Genomic DNA, 12,944 nt, shown 5'->3' on the forward strand with positions numbered 1-12,944 from the left:
CAATAAAAGCTCATTAGATCTATAGTGCAACTGTGGCTCTAGACACAATTCAGAGGAAGAACCCTACCCCCTACACACACACACACACACACACACACACACACACACACACACACACACACCATCTCTACAAATGATGGGAGAGACATTTAAATTCTCCTTCATTATGCGTAATAAAACCTTTTTTGACTTCAATACAAAATATCTAATTTGGGATAAGACCAGAAGGTAGAAAATTTAAGATCCATTTGATGGAACACAATAATACATTTGAAAGGGAAATTAAAGATTGTTTTTCCAATCTCTGAGGTCCTTATAAATTAAGTAATTTTTTAAACAAAGAACACACAGACAGTAAAGCCAAGACAAGCTTCCCAGATGGCCATTGCAATATATCCTAAACTTCCTTTTTAGATACACATATATCATATATGCTTATGTGAATGTGTGCATATGAGTATATGCACATCAATTTGCAGGCCAGCGTTTGATGCCAGGTGTCTTCAGTTACTCTCCACCTTAGTTTTTGAGACAGGACCTCTCACTGAGCCTGGAGCCCATCAACTTGTCTAGAGTAGCTGGACAAGCAAGCTTTGGGGAGCCTTCTGTCTCCACCCACCTTCTCCTAGTATGGGGACTAAAATCATGTTCTCTCATGCTTATTATGTGAGTTATGGAGATCCAAATGAAGTCTTCATGATGCAGTCTATAAGCTATAAGTCTACCAATGGAACATCTCTGTAGTTTCTAAGCATTTTGATGCTACCTCTTGAAGCTAAATATGAATTTGTTGTCTCAGGATTCTTGGCCTTCATCATCCAACAGAAACTATGTGGGAGAACAGAGATGACACTTGATAAATGCCACTATGTAAATTTGCTTCTTTAAAGTTCTCTGAAATAATAAAAATGGCTGGACTATTTTGCCCGCTAGAAAATCAGTTTCTAACCTGGTTATATTGTCTTTTCTAGAACCAGTTTCATATTGCCTTTCCATGCTGGTCCTTGGAATATGATGTTGAATTGACCAATGTAAAAAGGAGGACTTCAGAGGCCAGCCCAGTGTTGGGGAGGAGTGCAGGGAGCCTGTGATTACCTGCCGGATGTGAGCTCCTTCTGGAGTTAGGAGATCTTCAAACAGCAGCTTATCAGCCACCTTGTTGATTTCATTTAGCCGAGGCTCATTGCTCTTCAGATCCTGGATAAGAAAATGTATCCAAAGCAGTAGGAATCTTTTCCCTAGACATTCCATACCTGCCTGCTATCTGGGTTCACATTTTCTTAAATGTTACAAAAGCAAATGATCAATATAATTTGTACTATCCATGCTGCTGTCTCATTGGATACCGCTAGATGTCCTCCCTTGAACAATCTGATCCTTATCAGCCATCCCAACTTGCCAGAACCATCATTCATCTGGAGTCTGGAGCATATTTTTCTTAAATTCCTAAAATTATTTTCCATGTATTAATTTGTATTATCAGAACAGTTCACACTTTGGGTATATGACTACATGCCAATATATATATATCTCATTTCCACATGGAGAAAAGAAAAAGAAAAGAATGGGAAGAAACAAGTTTATACTTCATGCTATTTGAGATAATAGGATAAAATAACTGAAGAAAAATCGATAAAAGGGTTCTCAAGAGGCAAATAGTAATTTTCTGGCTGTGAAATCAGGACACTTCTTTTCTCGCCTCAACTGCTACTTCATTCTTGAGTCTACATGAGTCCTGTGACACCCCATCTCAGTCTGGGATCCAGCAGAACAGTATGTCACAGAACACATGGGAAATTGTGGTGGTCCTTGCACACCCTAGAAGATTTTGGAGAATCAGGGGCTGAGACTGAAAAGTTAAGTTGATTAGTTTCAGATGTCATTGCTTTCTAGTTATTAACAACCATGGGATATGAACTGTGGAGGTCTCAGAAACTGTGGGGAATGTTTGACAAATATGAAATAAACACCTCCAAACTGATATCTAAGCAAAGTCCCTTCACATACCCTCTGGAATTCATCAAACTTCTTCTGTAGTTCCCAAACATCATCCAGTTCCACCCCAGTGTTTTCTGCCTTCTTCTCTTGGATCCACTCCAGCATGTCTCCTGCCTCGTAGGCCAGCAGAAACTCATTATAACGCTGCAGCAGGCGACGCCTGCGTTCTTCTGCCCGTTCCTGCAGGGAGTGGTACCTAAGTAGAGGGGTAAAAAGATGGAAAAATAATGGGTGGGAAAACAGAGAAAGCATAAGAAAGTAGAGGCATGGTGAGAAAACTAGAGGATGAAATGGAACAAAAATGAGGAGTAAATTAAAATAAGATCAGTAAAAGAGAAGGAGGAGGAAATAAGGAGATGAAGAAATGGAATAAAATAGACAGTAAGAGCAGAGGATGAAGAACATTATATTTAAGAACTGAACTGTCTTCTGCTCCTAAGGCTCAGGGAACATCCTGGAAGAAGTGGCAGAAAGACTGTAAGAGCAAGAGGATCAGAAACCCTTATGCGCATCTCCTAGAAATAGCTTCCTAAGCAAGACGGAACAATGACAATATCAACAGACATGCTAACACAATTGGGGGAAATTTCAGGACATTTTTGCCCCTTGAGAAAGAACTACAGGTTCTAAATGACTGCTTAGAGAGGGAGCACTAGTTTCTTCCAAGGCAAAGCCTCCTGTCTGCTATTCAGTACAAAGTGGGCAGCCATGAAATCATACACACCTAAGAAAAATATCTCCAGTAGGTTTTACTTATATGTTTATGTATCTATCCATCATCTACCTTTTATTTATCTAATATATCTACCATCTACCTATGTCTATTCATCATCTATATCTATCTATCTACCTATCTAAAATTTCAAAAAAAAAAAAAAAGCAGCCCATCAATTTGAGAACGAGAGAAGGGAGTGGAAGGACATGGAAAAGTTAGAAGGAGGAAACATAGGCAGTGTTGGAGGGGAAAGAGAAGGAAAGAAATCGTGCAATTATATTTTAATTATCTTTGACATATCAGTGGATGAAGAGATTGGCTGGTGTCTTCACTTTCTTGTGGTAGAAGAGTAAAATGTGCATAGCAGCTGGATACAAAACAGTATGCACAACATTCTTACAGCTGTCCGGAGCAGACTTTGGAGGAAGCTGGGAAATGAATCAGAAGTCAGGACTGTGCAAAGTGTCTGACATTGAGACCATTAATACCTCTGGTATTTCCTTTCTTCATATACAAACTAGTGTGTGAAAGCTAAAGTCTGTGAATTCACATTCCTAAATTGAAAGATGCAGGACCACGAGGAGAAAGCAGGGACTATTTGATCAACCCCCCCATCAAAGCCTTCATCCTGCGACTTACAGGGTCTCGATTTGCTCCTGGCGTTGAGGGATGTTGACTGGCTCTTCTCGTCGGTGCTGTGAGTACCCTGGTAGTTCATCAGGAGCCAGTTTCCTGACATAGACCGCAGGCACAAAGCCCTGGTGGTCATCAGCTTCAACTTTCCACCAGTCCTGAAGGGGAAGACAGATTCACACTCCTTCCGTAATCCTTCGAAAAGCCGCAAACCATAGAAACCTTGGCTCTCTCAATACTCTCTAGGGACAGGAGCAGCTGGCTGATAAAGGCTAAGCGTCACCCATTGGTAGTTCATAGTTTCCATGGATTACTAAAGTCCAGGAGGAGTTGCAGGCATTGCAGAGGTCAGGCCCTGGAATCAACTAATCTGATAGCTGGAGTCAGATGGGTATGGTGCTCCAAAGCCATTTTACTCCTCCAGAATCCTTTGGGAATGGGTGAGAACGGATTCTTCTCACTCAACTTCTGAGGCACTAAAATCTATCAATTTCACTGAATTTGTTAATGTAAAGTCTCTCACTGTTAGCTCATTAATCACTCTCAGGTCCAGTTCCTTAGAGAAAGTGCTGTGAAATGTGAACCAAAGAGGAAGCAGGACTTCTCTTAGATATTTTGATAAGAAAACAGCGTGTTTCCCTGAAGTATTCACTTATCTTCAAGAAGAGTAACAAATATCAAAATTCTCCTCCTTTCTTATTATTTTGGAGATTAATTACATATCAAAATATTTTTATAAGGAGCACATACTATAAAATCCCATTTGTTGTTTTAACACTGGTTTCACAACCATATAAGAAATCAAGTCATCAGATGGTATCTTTTTTTTCTTTAAGATGGTGGAGCTCTACGTTGCCCAGGTTGACCTCAAACCTTTGTACTCAAGTGATCCTTCTGCCTCGGCCTGCCAAGGGGCTGGGACTACAGGACTCATTGCCTTTCATGGGGCTTCTCCTACCCAAAAGACCAGTGTTTCATTCACTACAAATTCTCACACAGAAGAGGAACAAGAGAAGATATAGGAAGAAAAGGACACCTATCACTAGTTCTTCGAACCTTATATAGCTTCAAGTTAAACTTCCTAAGTTTTTTTGATTCATTGTTTTATTAATGCTAAGATTTAGATTAGAACTCAGAAACGGAGCAGCGGTGGTGCATGCCTTTAATCTCAGCACTTAGAAGGTGGAGGGAGGAGGATCTCTGTGATTTCAAGGCCAGCCTGGTCTATAGAAATGAACTCCGGGACATCCAGGGCTGTTACATAGAGTATCCCTGTCTGGAAAAACAAACAATAAACAAAACAAAACAAAAAACCATAATGAAGAACTCAAAACCCCAAAGGTATATAGAGTTATTTATCTGTCTGTCTGTCTATCCATCCATCTATCTTTCTGCTCTTGCACATTATTTTAAGAAAAATATTACTTAAAATTATTTAGGCAAAAAAGTATTAAATGTCAAGCATTAGTAAATCCTACCTGCTGGGCACATAGGAGCCCACAGAGATTGAACCACCAACCAGAGAGTGTGCATGGGACAGACCTAGGCCCTTCTGCACACACATAGCAGTTGTGCAGCATGGTCTTCATGTGGGACTGCTAACAACAGGAGCAGTGACCATCTCTGACTCTGTTGTCTGCCTTTGGATCTCTCTGCTCTAACTGGGCTGCCTTTTCTAGCCTCAACAGGCAAAGATTCAACTTGATAGCTATTGCTATCCATGGGAGGCATCCCCCTTTCTAAGGAGAAAGGAAGGGAGGGAGGGTAGGGGGAGAGGAGGAGAGACTGAGAGGGAGGGGAAGCTGGGATCCAGATGTAAAGAAAATAAATATACTAATTAATTTAAAAAATAAACAGAGCATATACAGGGGGAGGAAGTCCCCCCTCAGTCACAGTCATAGGGGAGGGGAGTAAGGGGAAAATGGGAGGGAGGGAGGAATGGGAGGATACAAGAGAGGGGATAACCATTGAGATGTAATATGAATAAATTAATAAAATAAAAAAATAAACACCTATCTGAGGTTAGTGGTGGTGGTGCACACCTTTAATCCTAGCACTTGGGAGGCGGAGGCAAATGGATCTCTGTGAGTCCAAGGCCAGTCTGGTCTACAGAGTGAAGTTCTAGGTTGGACTGCTAGGGGTTCGCAGGGAGAAACCCTGTCTCAACAAAACCAAAACCTAAACCAAAAAGATATATAGAACACCCATGTGGTGGAGTCAGGAAAGGGTTGTGAAGGGCCGTGTTGAAGGTAGTAAGAACGTGCAAGGGGACTCACCTTGTTGATGGAACTGAGCAGAGTTAAGACATCATTCTTTTTTATGCTGACCTCCCTACGGCTCCGGGCCTCAAAGTCATATAAAGCTATGACCCTGGCTTCTCGACCAGCTTCGTCCACAGGTGCTGCCTGTTGTTGCTGGGGGCGGGACAAACAAACCAGATGTCAGCTGCACATGGGTGTCTTCCCCATGTAAGGCTCACCAGTGGTGGGCACTTCCCAGGGCCTCCCAGGAGAGGGAAGCCTAGGCCCACTCTCTGATGTGGCTGCCAGGTCCGACAGTGGTGATCCTCAGGGATGCTACACCACTGAGGCATCTATCAGAGGGTTGGCAGATCGGAAAGTCTGAACACAGTGAGCAGCATGTAGGCATTCTGTCAGAAGCACTGAATGTTCCACACTACTGTTCTTTCTTTCTTTCTCTCTTTCTTTCTTTCTTTTTTTTTTTTTTTCTTGGTTTGTTTATTTTAGACAGGTCAGGATCTCTTGACCAGGGAATAACGTCACCCATGGTAGGCAGGTCTTCTTACCTCAGTTAACATAATCAAGATAATTCGCTACAGGTGTCCCCAGAGAACTATGTCCTGTTGACAACTCACACTACCCATTACAACCTGACCCTTATCAAGTTGAGACTTAAAACTACCTCCATCCTTTGTTCCCACAGGTTCATGGCAATGCTATAAAGTATGTTCAGTGCAATTTTAAACATCCTTACAGTCTTCAAAAATTCCAACACTGTCAAAGTCAAAGTCGTTAACTATGAGCTCCTATAAATGTAAAAAATAAGTTACATGCTTTCAAAATACAATGGCACAGAGTAAACACCTATTCCAAAAAGACGGTCCCAGGCACAGCAAGAAGCAGTCACACTAAATCCTGCCGCCCTGTGTCCTGGTCCTCCAGCTCTGCTGCCCTCAGCACACACTGTCTTTCTTGGACAGGCTCTATTCCACGACAGGTACACTACTCTACTTTAGTGGGAAGGGTACTATACTTTGTTAAGATTTAAATGGACCACACTCAACAACACGTCAGAAACTGGAGAACACAATAATCTCTTCACCCCTCAACTTTCTCCTTCTTCTGGGCCTTTACTAACAAGATTTGCCACCTGTTTCATCTTTAATTCATTCTGTTATGGACTTGTGAAAATCTGTACTTTAGAGACTGGCAACGTATAGCACAGAAAGAGCAACCGAGTTCGAACAACTGTGAGCATATTCCTTGAAATGCCTCTCTCTTTAAAGAAATCAGTCTGTTCCCGGGGATCACATGTTGTTTTAATGTTTGCTAAGTGGTGTGGTCTCCTAAGCACACCCCTTTTAGTTTGGTGTTGCAGGCGAATCTCCCTTTATGGATCCTCTGACTCAATGCCCCTTACCTGTTGCATCTCTTCATGACATATGATAGATACATCAGTCTGCCTGTCTGGGCCCAGGCACCCACTGGGTATGGCCTGATAACATGGGAAAGCAGGAGTGCTATGAACCTGTGTTGACTTGCTGGTTCCAGTCTATGTCTAGACTGACCATACCACTTCTCAGTCTCTCCTTAGAATGTTTCCTTAAACAGAATAGGACATTGTCTCTGTCTTTCCCTGTACACAACAAGATGCTTTTACCATTTACTCAATTCCAAGTTTCTCACTCTTGATTGTCCCTTTCAACCGAGTCTCAGCATTCCAACACTCACAGCCAGTCATTTTTTCTGATTTCTTAAATATACTTGATCACTCAGTATCTTGGTGCATCTGTTCCTACGGATACTTTCTATATCCTTATTATAAAAATGTTTGTTTTCCTCTGGTACTCATATTTCAGGAGAACAGAAAGTTTTTTCCGACGGTGGTCCCATTTTCTGTTTATACATGTATCAAGTAGACTTTTAAAAATATTTCTAGCCCCTTCACAAACTAATTTTCTGACATGGTTATTTTAATCCAAGCCTGCATCTACATATTTAATAAATGTTGATGTTCAGACAAAAGCTAAGTCACAAAGCAAAGAGAGTAAGAGGATTAAAAAAAAGAGAGAGAGAAAGGTATAGACAAAAGAGAAGAGGGGGAGAAAAAGCCAAAAAGGTATTATATCTGCATATTAGTCCAAGGGGCATGTCCCACAAAAGCCTTAACTTATCAGGAAACTGGGACAGAGGGGAGGACATCCTATTGGGACTCTAGGTGAGAGAAGCATGAGAAAATAGCAAAGTAGAAGGATCCAGAGGGTCCTAGAAGCCTACAAGTAGAACATTATGATAGGCAGATTTGGGCCCAGGGGTCCCGCTCAAACTAAGGCACCAGCCAAGGACAATACAGGCGGTAAACCTTAAACCCCTACCCAGATCTAGCCAATGGACAGAACACTCTCCACAGTTGAGTGGAGAGTGGGATATGACTTTCTCACGTACTCTGGTGCCTCACATTTGACCATGTCCCCTGGAGGGGGAGACCTGGTGGCACTCAGAGGAAGGGCAGCAGGTTACCAAGAAGAGACTTGACACCCTATGAGCATATACAGGGGGAGGTAATCCCCCTCAGGAACAGTCATAGGGGAGGGGAATAAGGGGAAAATGGGAGGGAGGGAAGAATGGGAGGATATAAGGGATGGGATAACCATTGAGATGTAATTAAAATAAATTAATTTTAAAAATCTAATTTAAAAAACCTAATGCTTATTGAAATCTTCTTTTGGCACACATCTTTAAAGATGCTACAAAAAACATTAGCCTTCTTACCTAAAATAATTATAGAACCAGTATTTTCTTGACAATTTTTCCTGGTTTGTAGAAAGGGAAAGAAGAGCCAGCAACAGAATTCCTTTGCATCTGTAGTGAGAACTGTGTTTACTGTCAGAACCCATTTCCTCTCACCTGGCAGGCTTCTGCCTGATCTCTCAGAGCCTTTATACTGTTGCCAAATGCATTGAGATCCTCCAGAAAGGCCTCGTGCTTCTTGAGAAGGGCCTGGATTTATTGAAAGATGATTAGAACAAATATCAGAGCAATACCAGAAACACCAGGGAGGTGCTTCAGCTACTGTTATTGATGGATTTTGTGACTGGGCTGAATGCTCCTAACAGTCCCTTACTTCTTTCTGTATTAGAGAATTCTTTTTCATACCCACATTTGCAAGAGTCAAGGGAATTTTGGGAAGCAAATGAGTAACAATTTTAGTGTGTTTTCTCAAATCAAAATTAACTTAGCTTTACACATATTTTAACCAAGACATATCAAAGCTGTGAGAGGAGGCTCCTGTGAACAATACTATAAATAATGCTACTTTGTAGAATTTATATCAGAAAAACCTTAAAACACACACTGTTTCCAAGGCTGAAGAAATCTATAAAGCCTTTCCATGTGACACTGAACAAAGCACAGTAGTGGATATAGTGGGACTCGAAGTAGTTATGATCCTTAAGATTCTTCCTGTCCCAAAATGTCTGTCTCATTTTATTTCAATAAAGGAATCTGATGTTCACTTTAAAGGCATGGATGGCTTAGGAAACTTCAGAGTGATTCGGAGAAGTTGAGAACAGGGCCAGGAAAGGTGAAGATTCTGACCACAGGCATTGGATTTAGGTAGTCTTTATAGGCTATATGCAATTCTATGAGATAAGAAAATAATGTGATGCTCCTTTGGGATCTCTTTTAACTTTGGGGCTATCACAACAAAAAATCAAGGCAAACTGTAGATAATCTAGCATCTGATGGAATGTGGCGGCTCTTCATGGGACCATGGTCACTCCACTCCGCCTTACCCCAGCTGCTTCCTCATCAGCTCCATAGTGCCTGTTGTCCACGATGGGTTCCTTCTCCTTAACCCACGCTTCTGCTTCATGCAGGTCTGCCAGGTACTGCTGGAGCTGGACGTTGGCCTTGAGGTCATTCTCTCTTCTAATAGCTCGAGCACGGAGAGACTCCATATTTTTGTTCAAGCTCTCAACCCTAGAAGCTATGTCTTCTGCTGCGAAATGCCCTGTGGAGTAGATATAGGCATGGTGAGTACGACCCTCATTCAGAGCTGCCGTGTTCTAATCCTCATCAAACCTTGGAGAAAAACAAGAGGCAGGAAGATGATGCTAAATTTAGTCAGGATTATAATGTAGGCTTCTGGGAGTTTGAATGTCCTAAGTGAGATTAATCAGCGATAGGTGGGAGACAGACTTATGTATGTGATGGCGAGTGAGTTGGTATAAGCAGAGATATACAGACATGAAAATGAAACATCTACAAGTGCCTTAAGACTCAGAAGATAAAATCCATTTCTTTAGATTTAGCAGAAAGACGAGCAGCTCTCCATTTTCTCTTAAAAGTAGAAAATGGGACAAAACGGAAGTTACAATGATTTTCATAGCATTATTAAAAGGAAAGGAAAAGAAAAAGATAAAAAAAAAAAAAGATTAGGAATGTCCTAAGGATGCTACAGCTTATGTGCTGGGTAGGTTAGAGGCTTTAAGCTAACCCTGAGTTGATGCGATAGAGAATGGGAAATTCAAGACAATAGAACTTGTAAGGCAGAGAGCATAAGATAAAGGTTCTTCACAGAGTTGGAGCTTCAGGGACATTCATCATGGTCCCTTAGGATGTCTGACTGATGAGTCATTTGTATACATGTGGAGAGATGACAAGGAACGGTGTGCTTAGGACTCATCTAAATCTGCAGATAGTTAAAACTACAACCCAGTAAAGTGGGAGGATACCATCCTCCCAAAGTGTGGTCGTCAGAAAGGTATCTTAGTATAACACTCATCTCTAAGGAAGTCCAAAGATACAGTGTGCCTGAAGAATCACAAGAAAGACCCAAGAAGCCCTAAGCTGTGTCACTGAAGCAAAAAATATGAGTGATAAACAGAAAAGCTTAAGAATCCTGGAAAATAAGAGTCGTAGCAGACAGCAGACAACATCAGAATTCTGATCACAAACTGTAACTCTGAGGACAATACAGCTACCTCTTTAAGGCTTAAACAAGCTGCTTTTACATGTAATGAAAATACATTTGAAAAAAGATGAATGTAAAACAAATAAAGACTTTCAGATAAACAGAGGCAAAGGGATTGACAGTTAGCTGGGCACACTATATTGGCCATCAGGAATTTCACCAGGCAGGAGGGAAGCAGTGAAGGTGGTGACGCTGGCCAGCACAAACGAGCACGGAATAGCAGAAGAGGAAACATGTGGAGAGATATTATTCAAAGCTAATTAAAAACTGGAGTCAAAATAATGACACAGCATCTGAATATTTGTAATGTAACAAAATCCAAACGCATAACAGTAGGAAAAAGGGAAAATGGAGGAAGGCACTAAAGGTTGTCGCGTTACACATGGAAGATTGTACTGTCTGGGGTTAGATTGTCATAAATTAAAATATGTATTTTAAATCCTAGAACAATAGCTACCAATGCTTTGCTCTCAAAATCCTCATGCAAACTTAAACAATGTGGAGGACACCTATTAAGTTACCATACATATGACTATAAGTATCAGTAATTCCCATATGAAAAATTAAACACAAATTTTGAGGCAAAACTAAGTAAAAGACAATCAAAATAATCACATTAAAGTCAATGAGTAGATTTCATAAAAAGGAGTATTTCTAGGAACAAAGGCAGATATTTCGTCTGTAGAAATTACAATTGGTCAGAATGACAAATATATCTGCTATTTAATAAACCATCAAAACATTATAAAATAAAATTGATGAGGATATAAGAAATTAAAAAATCAACACCTATAATCAGATATTTAGAGAAACAAAAGTTTTCTTTTAATGGCAAGGTAGAACCGAAAGACAAACAATTGGTTAAACAAAAAGTTCATCTGTTTGAAAGTTTTAGTTCAGATCTGACAATTTCTCAGCAAACTTTGTTTCAACCTATACTTTTGAAAAGTGAGTACTAATTATTGATTAGTTAGGAGGTGAAAACTTTAGTGTAACCTAGTCTGCTTGTCTACACCTGCCATCTCATGCTCAAAACTGAGCATCCATTTAGAAAATAGAGGTCTCAAAGTATAGATAACCAGCACGTGAATAGTTGCTGAAGTTTCATAAAAAGAGAAATTTAAAGTAATGATCTTTTCACTATATTACTATAATGTTTGCTGAGAAGGCTTTGGAACATAGATTTGAATTCTGCAGCTCAATTTTTTACAAAGAAGCCCATTGATATGCATAGCTTTATTTTAATATTTTGGGTTTCCAATATAAAGGATTTAGTACTGTGTTCAGATGTCTTCTGCAGCTGAATTATAAAAACACTCATCTCTGCACTGCTCTATCAGAAACACTCAAAGGGAATCTTCAGTAAATCTGAAAGTGAACACCATCTATTCCTAAGCACCCTTTAAGTAGTAAGATTATCTAAATTTCTTCCCCAAGGTCTGTCATGGTGAGAGTTTGGCCACATCAATCAGTGTCATCCTTACCTTCCTCTACCATTTTGTTTCCCCTCTCTGTTATCACTCGAATGCGTGGCACATGGCTGGCAATGTCTGCCAAGATGACTTCATGTCTGTTCAGAAGATTCTTGGCTGCTACCAAGTCCTTGCCTATAGAGAAAAAGAATTCAAGGGTTGAGATCATCCTTGTGCGTGGAACTTGCTTATAAGATGCACTTCATTTGGTACCCAATACTAATATCATGCAAATAGAACCACTGAGAACTTCATCCATCTTTACCCCCCTGCATCTTCCTCATGTTTAACCCTCTATCTTCCAGGCAGTCTTTCCTATATTTGTCACGGCAGCATCTCTCCAGACATGTCCCATGCTATTTCAACAAGAATCGGAGTTTTCTATGACTTTTTTTTGTAGACTAATTTTTCTACGATTTTTCATATATGCTCCCAGTATATCTGCATACAGTTGTGGGATATTTGAAGGTGCTTTTCCTGTACATCGAGGCAACTAACCTGGAAGCTACATTTGTGAACTAATAAAGTCTAAAGCATAAGACGATTTTATATCAACACTTCACTTTCGAATCTTTGTAGTAGGTCCTATACAGTTCTCAAAAGGTCCTCAATGACCCAGACAAATATACTTGATACTTCAAGCATTAACTAATACTTCTCAGTAAAGAAGCTTCAGCAAATAAATAAATAAATAAATAAATAAATAAATAAACTGTAGCTTAATCCTCAAAGAGCCAAGCACTCTACATCTTCCTGGAGGCCCTGAATTCATGCCATTGGTCATGCCTATTTTATAAGGAGAATCCATTGGCACACTTTTGAAATATGTAGACATTTCTGGAGGCCAGGACAAAATTTCACAAGTCTAGAGTGGAAGAGCTGAGGGTAAACTTTCATCCCCTCACTGTTGT

The 12,944-nt window shown here is 40.4% G+C and overlaps 1 protein-coding gene across 1 annotated transcript in view; it reads right to left on the reverse strand.

The window, feature by feature from the left end:
• SPTA1 (spectrin alpha, erythrocytic 1) overlaps positions 1-12,944 on the reverse strand; it is a 69,601-nt gene that overhangs the window by 34,164 nt on the left and 22,493 nt on the right. The window contains exons 18-24 of the mRNA XM_084792859.1: positions 12,046-12,168; positions 9,381-9,598; positions 8,494-8,586; positions 5,623-5,760; positions 3,353-3,504; positions 2,008-2,194; positions 1,096-1,197 (exon numbers count right to left, since the gene is read on the reverse strand). Coding sequence (XP_084648985.1) covers positions 1,096-1,197; positions 2,008-2,194; positions 3,353-3,504; positions 5,623-5,760; positions 8,494-8,586; positions 9,381-9,598; positions 12,046-12,168 — 1,013 coding nt within the window. The remainder of the gene's footprint in view (positions 1-1,095; positions 1,198-2,007; positions 2,195-3,352; positions 3,505-5,622; positions 5,761-8,493; positions 8,587-9,380; positions 9,599-12,045; positions 12,169-12,944) is intronic.

Source organism: Acomys minous (genome assembly GCF_964271855.1).
Source record: "Acomys minous genome assembly, chromosome: 1".
NCBI lineage: Eukaryota > Metazoa > Chordata > Mammalia > Rodentia > Muridae > Acomys > Acomys minous.